The following is a 17,110-nucleotide window of genomic DNA, read 5'->3' as shown; positions in this document are numbered from 1 at the left end:
GTGGGGGAGGGGGAGGGGTGTGGGGGAGGGTGTGTGGGGGAGGGGGAGGGTGTGTGGGAAGGGGGAGGGTGTGTGGGGGAGGGGCACAGCATGGAAGTCTCTCTGATTGGTCCTTGCCCCTGTGACAGGTCTCTGGGTACCACGACTATGAACCTTCCCAAAAACTTTGACTGTCGGGAGCAGTGGCCGGATTGTCCAACCATCAAGGAGATCCGTGACCAGGGATCGTGTGGGTCGTGCTGGGTAAGGACCGAGTGACTACCCCACCGGGCAGGAGATCCCACCCCGGGCACGGGCCCTGCCCCCCCCCCCACCCCCAGGCACGGCCCCCCCCACCCCCAGGCACGGCCCACCCCCAGGCACGGCCCACCCCCCACCCCCAGGCACGGCCCCCCCCCCACCCCCAGGCACGGCCCCCCCCCCCACCCCCAGGCACGGCCCCCCCCCCCACCCCCAGGCACGGCCCCCCCCCCCCACCCCCAGGCACGGCCCCCCCCCCCCACCCCCAGGCACGGCCCCCCCCCCCACCCCCAGGCACGGCCCACCCCCAGGCACGGCCCCCCCCCAGGCACGGCCCCCCCCCCCACCCCCAGGCACGGCCCCCCCCCCCCACCCCCAGGCACGGCCCCCCCCCCACCCCCAGGCACGGCCCACCCCCAGGCACGGCCCCCCCCCCACCCCCAGGCACGGCCCCCCCCCCCACCCCCAGGCACGGCCCCCCCCCCCACCCCCAGGCACGGCCCCCCCCCCACCCCCAGGCACGGCCCCCCCCCCCACGGCACTACAGGCACTAAACGCGCCACACCACGGGAGGGCGTACGGGTCACAGAGGTGGGGGAGGGGATGGTGGTTACTGTCAGGTTTGTCTTTGGGAATGTCACTCTAGGGGAGCGCACGTCCCACATTTATAGAGATAAATGTGTTTACAGAGACCTGGTTGCAAGGTGATCAAGGTTGGGAACTAAATGTTCCAGGGGACTTGACGCTTTGAAAAGACAGGCGGAATGATAACGGAGGGGCTTGGCGTAGTGCCCCCGATGGTAACGGAGGGGCTTGGCGTAGTGCCCCTGATGGTAACGGAGGGGCTTGGCGTAGTGCCCCTGATGGTAACGGAGGGGCTTGGCGTAGTGCCCCCTGATGGTAACGGAGGGGCTTGGCGTAGTGCCCCCTGATGGTAACGGAGGGGCTTGGCGTAGTGCCCCTGATGGTAACGGAGGGGCTTGGCGTAATGCCCCTGATGGTAAAGTGAGATGGATCATGGCTCGGAGGATCAGGAAGTAGATTCCAGATGGGCAGAGATCAGAAATAACAAGGACAGAAAACTGTTGGGAGTTGTTTACATACCCCGCCCCCACCCCCACCCCCCCCCACCCCCACATCCCACCCCCACCCCCACCCCCACCCCCCCCACCCCCACCCCCACCCCCACCCCCACCCCCACCCCACACCCCCACCCCCACATCCCACCCCCCCCCCCACCCCCCCACCCCCACCCCCACCCCCACATCCCACCCCCCCACCCCCACCCCCACCCCCACATCCCGCCCCCGCCCCCACCCCCACCCCCACCCCCACCCCCACATCCCACCCCCGCCCCCACATCCCACCCCCCCCACCCCCACCCCCACCCCCACCCCCACCCCCACATCCCACCCCCGCCCCCCCACCCCCACCCCCGCCCCCACCCCCACCCCCACATCCCACCCCCGCCCCCACATCCCACCCCCACCCCCACCCCCCCCACCCCCACCCCCACCCCCCCACCCCCACCCCCACCCCCACCCCCACCCCCACATCCCACCCCCGCCCCCACACCCCCACACCCCCACACCCCCACCCCCACCCCCACACCCCCACCCCCACACCCCCACCCCGCCCCCACCCCCACACCCTCGCCCCCACCCCCACCCCCACACCCTCGCCCCCACCCCCACACCCTCGCCCCCACCCCCACCCCCACACCCCACCCCCGCCCCCACCCCCACACCCTCACCCCCACCCCCACACCCTCGCGATACCGCTGGACAGAGTATTACCAACAAATAATAAAACGTAACAAAGGTATTGCAGTAATTGTGGGGACTTTAATCTTCATATCGATTGGGCAAATCAAATTGGTAATGGTCGTCTGGAGGACAAGTTGATGGAATGTATTCGGGACTGTTTCCTAATTCATGTCATAATACGATAGAATTACACATTGGGTTTTGAGAGTGAAATACTTAAGTCTCAAACTCGAGAATGAAACTTACATAAAGGCAATGGCGTAGGTCTGAGGGGCAAGTTAGCTGTGGTAGATTGGGAAATTAGATTAGAAGGTTTGATGGGAGATAAGCAGTGGCAAACATTTAAAAAAATATTCCAAAATTCTCAACAAATATACATTCCATTGAGAAATACAACCTCCACAACAAAAGTGATCCATCTGTGGCTCACGAAAGCAGTTAAGGAGAGTATTAGATTACAAGAAGAGGCTTATAATGTAGCAAAGAATAGTAGCTAGCCTGAGTATTGGGAGATCTTTAGAAACCAGCAGAGGATGACCAAAACATCGATAAAAAGGGAGAAATAGAATATGAGCATAAACCAGCAAGGAATATAAAATCAGAATGTAAAATCTTCTACAACTATGTAAAAAGAGAGTGTGCAGCAAAAGCAAGCTCTGGTCCCTTAAAGGCTGAGACAGGTGAAAGTATAATGGGGAATCAGGAAATGGCAGGGACTTTAAACACGTATTTTGTATTGGTCTTCACAGTGGAAGACACAAAAAGCATTCTTAAAATAGTGGGGAAACTCAAGTGAGAGTAAGGGATATAAAGTAATTAATATCCATAGAGAAAAAGTACTTCAGGTACAGCAAGCAATAAGGAAGGCACATGGCATGTTGGCCTTTATTGCAATTGTTGGATTGTAGGAGTAAGGAAGTCTTGCTCCAATTGTACAGGGCCTTGGTGAGACCACACCTGGAGCACTGTGCACAGTTTTGGTCTCCTTATCTAAGGAAGGATATACTTGCCTTGGAGGCGATACAGCGAAGGTTCACCAGATTGATTCCTGGGATGAGAGGGTTGTCCTATGAGGAGAGATTGAGCAGATTAGGTCTGTACTCACGGGGGTTAGAAGAATTATGGTGATCTCATTGAAATTCCGAGGGGGCTTGACAGGGTAGATGCTGGGAGGGTGTTTCCCCCGGGCTGGGGAGTCTGGAACCAGGGGTCACAGTCTCAGGATAAGGGGTCGGCCATTTCGGACTGAGATGAGGAGGAATTTCTTCACTCGGGGTGGTGAATCTTTGGAATTCTCTGCCCCAGAGGGCTGTGGAGGCTGAGTCTTTGAGTATATTCAAGGCTGAGGTCGATAGATTGAGGGATATGGAGGCAGGTGGGAAAGTGGAGTTGAGGTCGATGATCAGCCGTGATCTTATTGAGGCGGAGCAGCCTCGAGGGGCTGTAGGACCCACTCCTGCTCCTAATTCTTATGTTCTTATGGGCATTGGTGCTCCCCGGTTAGATTGAGTTGGGTTTAGTCGTTTTCAGGCACAAAAATAATTCAAAAGGCTTATGGAATGTTAGCCTTTATATAAAGCGGGGTGGGGGGGGGGGAGTTTTGCTACAGCTGTACAAAACCCTGATCAGACCCCCACCTTGAGCACTGTGCACAGTTCTGGCCACCACAACTTGGGAAGAATGTATCGGCCTTGGAAGGAGAGCTGTACGTTTAGCAGAATGTTACCAGGGCTCCCAGGGTTAGATTACATCAACTGGGCTTTCATTGCCTGGAAGATAGAAGGTTAAGGGGTGCTTTGATTGAGGCTTTGATTGATCCGGTACAGAAAATTTTTTCCCACTAGTGGGACAAGGGGATAGAACCTTAAATCAGGACAGAAGTTCAGGAACAATTCTCCATATAAAGCTTGGTCATCCACAAAAAGCAGCAGATACTGGGGCTCAAATAATCATTTTAAATCTTAAGATCGATAGATTTTTGCAAGCCCAGTGTATTAAGGAATATGGAAACACAGAAACATAGAAAATAGGTGCAGGAGTAGGCCATTCGGCCCTTCGAGCCTGCACCACCATTCAATAAGATCATGGCTGATCATTCCCTCAGTACCCCTTTCCTGCTTTCTCTCCATACTCCTTGATCCCTTTAGCCGTAAGGGCCATATCTAACTCCCTCGTGAATATATTCAATGAACTGACATCAACAACTCTCTGCGGCAGGGAATTCCACATGTTAACAACTCTCTGAGTGAAGAAGTTTCTCCTCATCTCAGTCCTAATCCTAAGACTGTGTCCCCTGATTCTGGACTTCCCTAACATCGGGAACATTCTACCCGCATCTAACCTGTCCCGTCCTGTCAGAATCTTATACGTTTCTATGAGATCCCCTCTCATCCTTCTAAATGCCAATGTATAAAGGCCCAGTTGATCCAGTCTCTCCTCATATGTCAGTCCTGCCATCCCTGGAATCAGTCTGGTGAACCTTCGCTGCACTCCCTCAATAGCAAGAATGTCCTTCCTCAGATTAGGAGATCAAAACTGAACACAATATTCCAGGTGAGGCCTCACCAAGGCCCTGTACAACTGCAGTAAGACCTCCCTGCTCCTATACTCAAATCCCCTCGCTATGAAGGCCAACATACCATTTGCCTTCTTCACCGCCTGCTGTACCTGTATGCCAACTTTCAATGACTGATGAACCATGACATCCAGGTCTCATTGCACCTCCCCTTGTCCTAATCTGCCGCCATTCAGATAATATTCTGCCTTCCTGTTTTTGCCCCCAAAATGGATAACCTCACATTTATCCACATTATACTGCATCTGCCATGCATTTGACCACTCACCTAACCTGTCCAAGTCACCCTGCAGCCTCTTAGCATCCTCCTCACAGCTCACACTGCCACCCAGTTTAGTGTCATCTGCAAACTTGGAGATATTACACTCAATTCCTTCATCTAAATCGTTAATGTATATTGTAAAGAGCTGGGGTTCCAGCACTGAGCCCTGCAGCCTAGTCACTGCCTGTGATTCTGAAAAGGATCCGTTTATCCCGACTCTCTGCTTCCTGTCTGCCAACCAGTTCTCTATCCACGTCAGTACACTACCTCCAATACCATGTGCTTTAATTTTGCACACCAATCTCTTGTGTAGGACCTTGTCAAAAGCCTTTTGAAAGTCCAAATACACCACATCCACTGGTTCTCCCTTGTCCACTCTACTAGTTGCATCTTCAAAAAATTCCAGAAGATTTGTCAAGCATGATTTCCCTTTCATAAATCCATGCTGACTTGGACCGATCCTGTCACTGCTTTCCAATTGCGCTGCTATTTCATCCTTAATGATTGATTCCAACATTTTCCCCACTACTGATGTCAGGCTAACCGGTCTATAATTACCCGCTTTCTCTCTCCCTCCTTTTTAAAAAAGTGGTGTTACATTAGCAACCCTCCAGTCCATAGGAACTGATCCAGAGTCGATAGACTGTTGGAAAATGATCACCAATGCATCCACTATTTCTAGGGCCACTTCCTTAAGTACTCTGGGATGCAGACTATCAGGTCCTGGGGATTTATCAGCCTTCAATCCCATCAATTTCCCCAACACAATTTCCCATCTAATAAGGATATCTTTCAGTTCCTCCTTCTCACTAGACCCTCGGTCCCCTAGTACATCCGGAAGGTTATTTTTGTCTTCCATCGTGAAGACCGAACCAAACTATTTGTTCAATTGGTCTGCCATTTCTTTGTTCCCCATTATAAATTCACCTGAATCTGACTGCAAGGGACCTACGTTTGTCTTCACTAATCTTTTTCTCTTCACATATTTATAGAAGCTTTTACAGTCAGTTTTTATGTTCCCGGCAAGCTTCCTCTCATACTCTATTTTCCCCCTCTTAATTAAACCCTTGGTCCTCCTCTGCTGAATTCTAAATTTCTCCCAGTCCTCAGGTTTGCTGCTTTTTCTGGCCAATTTATATGCCTCTTCCTTGAATTTAACACTATCCTTAATTTCCCTTGTTAGCCACGGTTGAGCCACCTTCCCCGTTTTATGTTTACTCCAGACAGGGATGGAGCCAAGGTGGTGGGTGGGGTCACAATACAGATCAGCCCTAGTCTCAGTGAATGGGGTAACAGGCTCAAGGGACTGAATGGGCCTCCTCCTGGCATTGAAAGTTGGCATGCAGGTACAGCAGGCGGTGAAGAAGGCAAATGGTATGTTGGCCTTCATAGCGAGGGGATTTGAGTATAGGAGCAGGGAGGTCTTACTGCAGTTGTACAGGGCCTTAGTGAGGCCTCACCTGGAATATTGTGTTCAGTTTTGGTCTCCTAATCTGAGGAAGGACGTTCTTGCTATTGAGGGAGTGCAGCGAAGGTTCATCAGACTGATTCCCGGGATGGCTGGACTGACATATGAGGAGAGACTGGATCAACTGGGCCTTTATACACTGGAGTTTAGAAGGCTGAGAGGGGATCTCATAGAAACATATAAAATTCTGACGGGACTGGACAGGTTAGATGCAGGAAGAATGTTCCCGATATTGGGGAAATCCAGAACCAGGGGACACAGTCAAAGGATAAGGGGTAAGCCATTTAGGACCGAGATGAGGAGAAACTTCTTCACTCAGAGAGTTGTTAACCTGTGGAATTCCCTGCCGCAGAGAGTTGTTGAGGCCAGTTCGTTGGATATATTCAAGAGGGAGTTAGATATGGCCCTTACGGCTAAACGGATCAAGGGGTATGGAGCGAAAGCAGGAAAGGGGTACTGAGGGGAATGATCGGTCATGATCTTACTGAATGGTGGTGCAGGCTCGAAGGGCCGAATGGCCTACTCCTGCACCTATTTTCTACGTTTCTGTGTTCCTGTGTAACAGGCTCGAGGGGCTGAATGGCCTCCTGTTCCTGTGTAACAGGCTCCAGGGGCTGAATGGACCTCCTCCTGTTCCTGTGTAACAGGCTCGAGGGGCTGAATGGCCTCCTCCTGTTCCTGTGTAACAGGCTCGAGGGTCTGAATGTCCTCCTCCTGTTCCTGTGTAACAGCCTCGAGGGGCTGAATGGCCTCCTCCTGTTCCTGTGTAACAGGCTCGAGGGGCTGAATGGCCTCCTCCTGTTCCTGTGTAACAGGCTCCAGGGGCTGAATGGGCCTCCTCCTGTTCCTGTGTAACAGCCTCGAGGGGCTGAATGGCCTCCTCCTGTTCCTGTGTAACAGGCTCGAGGGTCTGAATGGCCTCCTCCTGTTCCTGTGTAACAGCCTCGAGGGGCTGAATGGCCTCCTCCTGTTCCTGTGTAACAGGCTCGAGGGTCTGAATGGCCTCCTCCTGTTCCTGTGTAACAGGCTCGAGGGGCTGAATGGCCACCCCTGGGCCTGTCTGTGGGTGGAATTGCTGACTAGATGCTTGCTCTGCTCCCCAGGCCTTCGGTGCAGTGGAAGCGATGTCGGACAGGATCTGTATCCATTCCAAAGGCCAGGTCAATGCTGAGATTTCGGCCGAGGACCTCCTCAGCTGCTGTAAACTGGAATGCGGGAATGGGTGAGTGTTTCCCAACCCCGCTCCCACTCCCGACCCCGACCCCGCTCCCGACCCCGACCCCGCTCCCGACCCCGCTCCCGACCCCGCTCCCGCTCCCGACCCCGCTCCCGACCCCGACCCCGCTCCCGACCCCGCTCCCGACCCCGCTCTCGACCCCGACCCCGACCCCGACCCCGCTCCCGACCCCGCTCCCGACCCCGACCCCGCTCCCGACCCCGCTCCCGACCCCGACCCCGCTCCCACTCCCGACCCCGACCCCGCTCCCGACCCCGCTCTCGACCCCGACCCCGCTCCCGACCCCGACCCCGACCCCGCTCCCGACCCCGACCCCGCTCCCGACCCCGACCCCGCTCCCGACCCCGACCCCGCTCCCGACCCCGACCCTGACCCTGACCCCGCTCCCGACCCCGACACCGCTCCCGACCCCGCTCCCGACCACGACCCCGCTCCCGACCCCGACCCTGACCCCGCTCCCGACCCCGCTCCCGACCCCGACCCCGACCCCGCTCCCGACCCCGCTCCCGACCCCGCTCCCGACCCCGCTCTCGACCCCGACCCCGCTCCCGACCCCGACACCGCTCCCGCTCCCGACCCCGCTCCCGACCCCGCCCCTGACCCCGCCCCTGACCCCGCCCGCATGGCGGTGGTTGTGAGAGAAAGGGCTTATGACGGCTGATGGACGACCACCACAAAGGATCCAGCGGGTTTCTGGTCATTGTCGGAAGAAAGATGTTTCTACCTATTGATGTATCTGTACTGTTACAAAATTCAAACCGTTGGCAGGGGATTGTGAACGGACTTCTAGAATGGAGACAGTTTATTCACAGCACGGGGTTAGATACAGAGTAAAGCTCCCTCTGCACTGTCCCATCAAACACTCCCAGGGCAGGTACAGCACGGGGTTAGATACAGAGTAAAGCTCCCTCTACACTGTCTCATCAAACACTCCCAGGGCAGGTACAGCACGGGATTAGATACAGAGTAAAGCTCCCTCTACACTGTCCCATCAAACACTCCCAGGGCAGGTACAGGGGGTTAGATACAGAGTAAAGCTCCCTCTACACTGTCCCATCAAACACTCCCAGAGCAGGTACAGCACGGAGTTAGATAGAGAGTAAAGCTCCCTCTACACTGTCCCATCAAACACTCCCAGGACAGGTACAGGGGGTTAGATACAGAGTAAAAGTCACTGTTTGTAAAAGACTTCTGGGTTCCCTTCCAGGATACCTGCTAATCTATTCCTACAGTCTCTCTTTGCCCCTCTTATTCCCTTTTTTACTTCTCTGTACTTTCTATATTCAGCTTGGTTCAGTCCTGTGTTATAAACCTTACAATTATCACAGGCCTCCCCTTTCTGTCTCATTTTACTCTCGATATCTTTCCTTTCCCCGTCATGTACCTTCTCTGTTCCTGAACCACCTCCTCTCTGAAGGCCTCCCATTGTCCAATCATCGCATCATAGAATGGTTACATAGAAACACAGAAATTTACAGCGCAGGAGGAGGCCATTTCGGCCCATCGTGTCCCACCGGCCGACAAAGAGCCACACGGCCCTCGGTCAGCAGCCCTGAAGGTTACATATAAACCTATGAACAATGACGGAAAGGCAAAGAGCACCCGGCCCCAACCAGTCCGCCCCACACAACTGCGACACCCCTTATACTGAAACATTCTACACTCCACCCCAACCGGAGCCATGGGATCTCCTGGGAGAGGCAAAAACCAGATAAAAACCCAGGCCAATTTAGGGAGAAAAAAATCTGGGAAAATTCCTCTCCGACCCATCCAGGCGATCGACACTAATCCAGGAGATCACCCTGGCCGTATTCTATTCCCTGCTCTGTCCAACAAAAGGTCATCCAGTCTAATCCCAATTACCAGCTCTAGGTCTGTAACCCTGCAGGTTACTGCACTTTAAGTGCCCATCCAACCATCTCTTAAAAGTGGTGAGGGTTTCTGCATCCACCACTCTTCCAGGCAGCGAGTTCCAGAACCCCACAACCCTCTGCGTAAAGAAGGCCCCCCTCAAATTTACTCTAAACCTTCCACCAACCAGCTTAAAACTATGCCCCCTCGTAATAGAACCCTCCACCAATGGAAATAGACCTTACTATCCACTATGTCCAGGCCCCTCAATATTTTGTACACCTCAATGAGGTCTCCTCTCAACCTCCTCTGTTCCAATGAGAACAAACCCAGCCTATCCAATCTGTCCTCATAACTAAGATTCTCCATTCCAGGCAGCATCCTGGTAAATCTCCTCTGTACCCTCTCTAGTGCAATCACATCCTTCCTATAATACGGTGACCAGAACTGCACGCAGTACTCCAACTGTGGCCTAACCAAAGTATTATACAATTTAAGCATAACCTCCCAGCTCTTATATTCTATGCCTCGGCCAATAAAGGCAAGCATTCCGTATGCCTTCTTAACCACCTTATCCACCTGGCCTGCTACTTTCAGGGATCTGTGGACAAGCACTCCAAGGTCCCTTTGTTCAGTCACACTATTCAGTGGCCTCCCGCTTAATGTAAATATCCTTTCCTTATTAGCCCTCCCAAACTGCATCACCTCACACTTCTCTGAATTAAATTCCATTTGCCACTGCTCTGCCCACCTGACCAGTAGATTGATATCCTCCTGCAGCCCATGACTTTCCTCTTCATTATCAAACACACAGACAATTTTAGTGTCGTCTGCAAACTTCTTAATCATACTCCCTATATTCAAATCTAAATCATTGATATATACCACAAAAAGCAAGGGACCCAGTACTGAGCCCTGCGGAACCCCACTGGAAACATCCTTCCAGTCACAAAAACATCCATCAATCATTACCCTTTGCTTCCTACCTCCAAGCCAACTTGCCACTTTGCCCTGGATCCCATGGACTTTAACCTTCATGACCAGTCTACCATGTGGGACCTTATCAAAAGCTTTGCTAAAGTCCATATATACTACATCGTACGCACTACCCTCATCGACCCTCCTGGTTACCTCCTCAAAAAATTCAATCAGGTTCGTCAAACACGATCTTTCCTTAACAAATCCATGCTGACTGTCCCTAATTAATCCTTGCCTATCCAAATACAGATTTATCCTGTCCCTCAGGATTTATTCCAATAATTTTCCCACCACTGAGGTTAGGCTAACAGGCCTGTAATTACTCGGCCTATCCCTTTCTCCCTTCTTAAACAAGGGCACTACATTAGCTGTCCTCCAATCCTCCAGCACCATGCCCAGATCCAAAGAGGATTCAAAAATGATGTTCAAGGCCTCTGCTATTTCCTCCTTTACTTCACTCAACATCCTGGGATGCATTTCATCCGGGCCTGGGATCTTAGCTACTTTCAAAGCTGCTGAACCCCTTAATACTTCCTCTCTCACTATATTTATTTCATCCAGAATATCACATCCTCCTCAATAGCAGTATCTGAATTGCCCCTTTCCTTTGTGAAAACTGATGCAAAGTATTCGTTAAGAACCCTCCCAACATCTTCCGGCTCCACACAAAGACTACCCTCATGGTCTCTAATAGGCCCTACCCTTTCTTTAGTTACCCTCTTACTCTTAATATATTTATAGAACATCTTAGGGTTTTCCTTAATTTTACTGGCCAAGAATTTCTCGTGCTCTTAGCATTCCTAAAATCCTTTTTAATTTTGCCTCTTAAATATTCCTCTAAAGATTCTACAGTATTTAGCTGTTGGTATATGACATAAGCGTCCCTTTTTTTCTTAATCCTCCCCTGTAAGTCCCTGGACATCCAGGGGGCTCGAGAATTATTTTTCCCAGCGTTTTTCTTCGAGGGCACATGTTTGGCCTGAGCCTTCCGGATCTCTTCCTTAAATGCCTCTCACTGTTCCGACACTGATTTACCCACAAGTAGCTGTTTCCAGTACACCATGGCCAAATCACTCCTTAACTTAGCAAAATTAGCTTTTCCCCAATTCGGGACTTTTATTCCAGGCCTATCCTTGTCCTTATCCATAACCAACTTGAATCTGACTGAATTATGATCACTGGCACCCAAGTGCTCCCCCACTAATACCCCTTCCACCTGCCCAGCTTCATTCCCCAAAAACTAAATCCAAGACCGCCCCCTCTCGTGTTGGGCTTGTTACATACTGACTAAAAAAGTTCAACACAGAAGGCCATTGGGCCCCGTCCAGCCCATGCCGACTCTCAGCCAGTCCCACGCCCCCACCCTTTCCCCATAGCCATGATTGAGTCTGCCTCCCCCACCCTCTCAGGCTGTGCATTCCAGATCCTAACCACTTGCTGTGTAAAAACATTTTCCTCATGTCCCCTTTGGTTCTTCTGTCAATCACCTTAAATCTGTGTTCTCTGGTTCTTGACCCTTCCACCAATAGAAACAGTTTCTCTCGATCTACTCTGTCCAGACCCCTCATGATTTTAAACACCTCGGCCAAATCTCCTCTCAACCTTCTCTGCTCCAAGGAGAATAATCCCAGCTTCTCCAGTCTAGCCACGTCACTGAAGTCCCTCATCCCTGGAACCATTCTCGTAAATCTTTTTTGCTCCCTCTCTAAGGCCTTCACATCCTTCCTAAAGGGCGGTGCCCAGAATTGGACACAATACTCCAGTTGGTTCTGAACCAGTGTTTTATACATGTTCATCATAATTTCCACACCTGTACTCTATACCTCTATTTATGAAGCCCAGGATCGCGTAAGCTTTTCTCAATCTGCCCTCCACTTCCCTGCCCACTCCCCATAACCCTTTATTCCCTTATTGTTCAAACATCTGTCTATCTCTGCCTTAAATATATTTAGTGACTCAGCTCTCTGGGGCAGAGAATTCCACAGATTTATAACCCTCAAAGAAGAAATTTCTCATCTCAGTTTTAAATGGGTGGCCCCTTATTCTGAGACTAGGGCCACTTCCTTGTCTCGTTCTCCACCCACATCCCCCTACTGCCTCCCAACCACACTGCACTGGCCAGTGAAGGGCTTGCTCTTTGAGTCAGGGTGTAGTGGAGTATTCTTTTTCCATGCACAGGCATCTTCCACCCTTGAGGATGTAATTCGGGTCCTTTATTCAAAACACCTGTGAACTCATCCGTTTTTGGCATGAAAGCAAGTCATCATCATCATCATCATCATCATAGGCGGTCCCTCAAAACGAGGATGAGTAGGAGTATTTAAAATAAACACTCAACAGCAGATCTGGGTTCGAAGATTCAAACAGTCTTTATTTTGTAGCGGTGGGGAGCTTGCCTACTGGTTGTCTGTAGCCAGGCCTCTCCACTGATGCAAAGTTCCAAGCAACCATTTATAGACGTAATGATGGATGTCAGCCTCATGCACGGCCCCCCGATGCCATTTAATTGGCCCAAAGCCCATGTGCACAATTGCTGATTGACCAATTCCCTTTCGCATCACACAATCATTGGCCTATGGCTCACACCAGATGGAGTTTCTCCAACGTGTTACTTCTGACCCCTTGCCGTGTCTAGCTGCCCTTCTAGGCCTCCTGTTGCACAGCTTGTAACCTTGACCACAACAAAAGCCTATTTTAGGTCTGAGGCACATTCTTAACCCTTTAATGGTAGCAGAGCTCGACAGCCCCACTTCAGTGACTGCCCTGATTGCTGCCTCTGTGACTCGGTTTCGCTAAATGTTGAGGTATTTGCGGATGTTCATTGTCTCATCACCCCCAACTCCTCTGGTACCTTCTCTTGCTTTGAGCATCTTGCCTTGTTCCATCCTTTTTGACCGTCATTTAAAATCCTCGTTCTCTCCCACCCACGTACCACACCAAGTTCCTGACCGAGATATCTTCACTGCCTCTGCATCGAGTGACTTCTCATCCTCAGTGATTTCAACCTCCATCTCCAATCTTGCTCTCTCTCTTCTGAGTTCTCTACCCTCTGATCCTCCCTTAATCTCTCCCTCCATGTAAACTCCCCAACCCATCTTCACAGCCACCCCCTTGACCTTGCCATCTCTTGTGGCCTCGCTACACCCATTGTGTCAATCACAGATAAGGCCATCTCTGGTCATTTCCTCGATCATTCTCCACCCAGAATCCTCTTCCCCCTCCCAACCTCACTGCCCCTGCAAATACACTCCCTCCCAATTCACTAACAACGACACCTTCAAAATCCTCTGGCCCTCTATACACATCTCTGCAGCTCTGGGTCTGCCTGACCACACCCTTACCTCCATCCTTGGTGCCCGATTCTCCATAAAGCCAAGTGTCTGGTCACCTGTCCTAATATCTCGATCTTGCGCCTTGGGACATTTTACTACGTTAAAGGTGTGCCAGTCGGGTGTGGTAGCGCAGTAGTTATGTTACTGGACCGGTAATCCAGAGACCTGGACTGATGATCCAGAGACAGGAATTCAAATCCCATCTCAGCAGCCAGGGAATTTAAATTCAATTAAATAAAATCTGGAATAAAAAGATTGTCATGAAAACCCATCTGGTTCACTAATGCCCTTCAGAGAAGGAAATCTGCCGCCCTTACCCAGTCTGGTTGATATGTGACTCCAGACCCACAGCAATGTGTTTGCCTCTTCACTGCCCCCTGCAATGGCCCAGCGAGAGACTCCGTTATATAAGGCGGCTCACCACCACCACCTTCTCTGGGCGATTAGGGACGGCCAATAAATGTTGGCCTGGCCGGTGACGCCCACATCCCGTGAAAGAATGAAATGAATATAAATGCGAGGTGTTTTTTCCAGCACACAACGAGACCACTCCGTGCACAGTCTAAATGTCTTTCATTTTTCACCAGTTGTGACGGCGGCTACCCGACTGGGGCCTGGAATTTCTGGACCAAGATTGGTCTGGTGTCCGGAGGGCTTTATCACTCAAACACAGGTCAGTGTACGGGGAGAGCGTGTGGTGGGGGGGCTCAGTTCCACCCAGTTTTAGAATCAGAGTTCTGTGTTAATCTGGTTCCAATCCTCTCTCTCCCCACACCCCACAGGCTGCCGTCCATATTCGATTCCCCCGTGTGAGCACCATGTTAATGGCTCTCGGCCAGACTGCAGTGGGGAGATTAAGACTCCCAGATGTTCTAAGCATTGTGAGGCTGGTTACACCCCAAACTACAGCAGTGACAAGCATTACGGTAAGTGGAGCTGGAATTGACACCGGATCGGGGACAGGACTGTCAGATACACCAGGGCAGGTGACACGGACTCGCATGCTTCTCTCTGCGTTCTCAGTGTTGCTGGGAGAGTGGGATAATTGAGCACACTGTCTCCTCTCCAGGTCTGACTGCGTACAGTGTTGATTCTGACGTTACGGACATTATGATGGAGATCTACAAGAATGGACCTGTGGAAGCTGCACTCTCAGTCTACACTGACTTCCTGCACTACAAGTCAGGTCAGTCTCTGCCCCTCAATACTCGTTGTGAAGGATGTGGTAACAGGGCATTCGAAAAAATAATAGGATTGGGAAGAGTCAACACGGATTTATGAAAGGGAAATCATGTTTGACAAATCTGGTGGAGTTTTTTGAGGTTGTAACTCGTAGAGTAGATAAGGGGGATCCAATGGATTTGGAGTTTCTGAAGTCATTCAATAAGGTGCCACACAAGAGGTTATTGAGCAAAATTAGGGCTCATGGGATTGGGGGTAATATACTAGCATGGATTGAGGATTGGTTAACCGACAGAAAACAGAGAAGGAATAAACGGGTCATTTTTGGGTTGGCAGGCTGTAACTAGTGGGGTACGCAAGGATCAGTGCTGGGGCCCCAGCGATTCACAATCTATCAATGATTTGGATGAGGAAACTAAATGTAATATATTCAGGTTTGCTGATGATACAAAGCTCGGTGGGAATGTAAGTTGTGAGGAGGATGCAAAGAGGCTTCAAGGGGATACAGACAGGCTCAGTGAGTGGGCAAGAACATGGCAAATGGAATATAATGTGGAGAAATGGGAAGTTATCCACTTTGGTCGGAAAAATATAAAAGCAGAGTATTTTTAAATGTTGGTGTTCAGAGGGACCTGGGTTCCTTGTACACCAATCACTGAAAGTTAACAGGCAGGTACAGCAAGTGATTAAAGCAAATGGGATGTTGGCCTTTATTATAGGAGGATTTGAGTACAAGAGTAAAGATGTCTTATTGTAATTATACAGGGCCCTGGTGAGACCACACCTGGAGTATTGTGTACAGTGTCGGTCTCCTTACCTAAGGAAGGATATACTTGCCATAGAGGGAGTGTAACGCAGGTTCAGTACAGGAAAGTGGAGTTGAGGTCGATGATCACCCATGATCTTATTGAATGGCCGACTCCAGCTCCTAATTCTTATGAAGGACAAAAGGGACCAATGTTCTCGGCACCAATTGCCTGCAAAGTTTCAGCCCTGTGATGGAGCTAAATGGGAGTCTGTAATGGGGAATGACCTGTCCCCATGGTTCACTGCATTGTTGATCTTGGTCTCCAGGTGTTTACAAACATGAGACTGGGGAGTCAGTCGGTGGCCACGCCATCAAGATCTTGGGCTGGGGCGTGGAGAATGGAACACCCTACTGGCTAGTCGCCAACTCCTGGAACACGGACTGGGGGGAGAACGGTGAGTAAAGGTTCATATTGAGGGAGGGAGGGAGGGGGGTGTGTAACTTGATGAATCGCCCGATGGTCTCCCACATCCATCCATTCTTCTTGCGTCTCATTGGTGCTTTTGCCTTACAGGTTTCTTCAAGATCCTACGGGGCAGCAACGAGTGCGGAATCGAATCGGAGATCGTGACGGGGATCCCGCGGGATGCCAGCCACACCAACCACTAGTGAGGCTACGAGCTGCCTTCACACCCCATCGGCACACGTCTTGGTGACTTCCCTGAGCTCGGCCCTGGACACATCAGTGCACTCCTGATTAACCGCGCCCCTCCTGGCTAAGCTAACCGCGGCCCTCCTGGCTAACCGCGGCCCTCCTGGCTAACCGCGGCCCTCCTGGCTAACCGCGGCCCTCCTGGCTAACTACGGCCCGCGGCCCTCCTCCAGTCTCTGAACCTCTATGCAGAGACCTGGTCACATTGTAATCGCGTGCAATGATTCTGGTTTTAACGAGCTTCCTGTAATCCACATTAACTGGCTCTCGGCTGTGACAATCTCTCAATTACTTGTTCACCCTTTGTCTCATTAAAATGCTAACACAATGTTATAGAACACAACATACACCAACAGACTCTCTATTTTAAATATATTTTACCCCAATAAACCTTTTGAAGTTTCTCCTCCAGCTTTTCTACAAATGATTTTGAACAATGACTTGCCAATAGTGGCACCGCCAGGAGGGGGGGGGAGGGGCAGTGACGGGACGCCGGGGGGAGGGGCAGTGACGGGACGCCGGGGGGAGGGGCAGTGACGGGACGCCGGGGGGAGGGGCAGTGACGGGACGCCGGGGGGAGGGGCAGTGACGGGACGCCGGGGGGAGGGGCAGTGACGGGACGCCGGGGGGAGGGGCAGTGACGGGACGCCGGGGGGAGGGGCAGTGACGGGACGCCGGGGGGAGGGGCAGTGACGGGACGCCGGGGGGAGGGGCAGTGACGGGACGCCGGGGGGAGGGGCAGTGACGGGACGCCGGGGG

At 51.9% G+C, this 17,110-nt stretch overlaps 1 protein-coding gene across 1 annotated transcript; it reads left to right on the top strand.

The window, feature by feature from the left end:
- The first annotated feature begins 130 nt into the window (after positions 1 to 130).
- Positions 131 to 16,755, top strand: LOC139244106 (cathepsin B-like). Its single transcript, XM_070870976.1, has 7 exons — positions 131 to 243; positions 7,415 to 7,533; positions 14,297 to 14,382; positions 14,492 to 14,635; positions 14,779 to 14,895; positions 15,966 to 16,094; positions 16,214 to 16,755. The coding sequence occupies exons 1-7, from the start codon at positions 148 to 150 to the stop codon at positions 16,306 to 16,308; spliced, it is 786 nt and encodes a 261-aa protein (XP_070727077.1). The 5' UTR covers positions 131 to 147; the 3' UTR covers positions 16,309 to 16,755.
- The last annotated feature ends 355 nt before the right edge of the window (positions 16,756 to 17,110 follow it).

This window comes from Pristiophorus japonicus, unplaced genomic scaffold (assembly GCF_044704955.1).
Source record: "Pristiophorus japonicus isolate sPriJap1 unplaced genomic scaffold, sPriJap1.hap1 HAP1_SCAFFOLD_204, whole genome shotgun sequence".
NCBI classification, from domain to species: Eukaryota; Metazoa; Chordata; class Chondrichthyes; family Pristiophoridae; genus Pristiophorus; species Pristiophorus japonicus.
This window is presented reverse-complemented; position numbering and strand designations above follow the sequence as displayed.

Coding starts and splice junctions, on each gene's coding strand:
- LOC139244106 (XM_070870976.1), top strand. CDS start 148: ATGAACCTTCCCAAAAACTTTGACTGTCGGGAGCAGTGGCCGGATTGT. Junction 244..7,414: donor GATCGTGTGGGTCGTGCTGG/GTAAGGACCGAG, acceptor TCTGCTCCCCAG/GCCTTCGGTGCAGTGGAAGC. Junction 14,636..14,778: donor CAGCAGTGACAAGCATTACG/GTAAGTGGAGCT, acceptor TCTCCTCTCCAG/GTCTGACTGCGTACAGTGTT.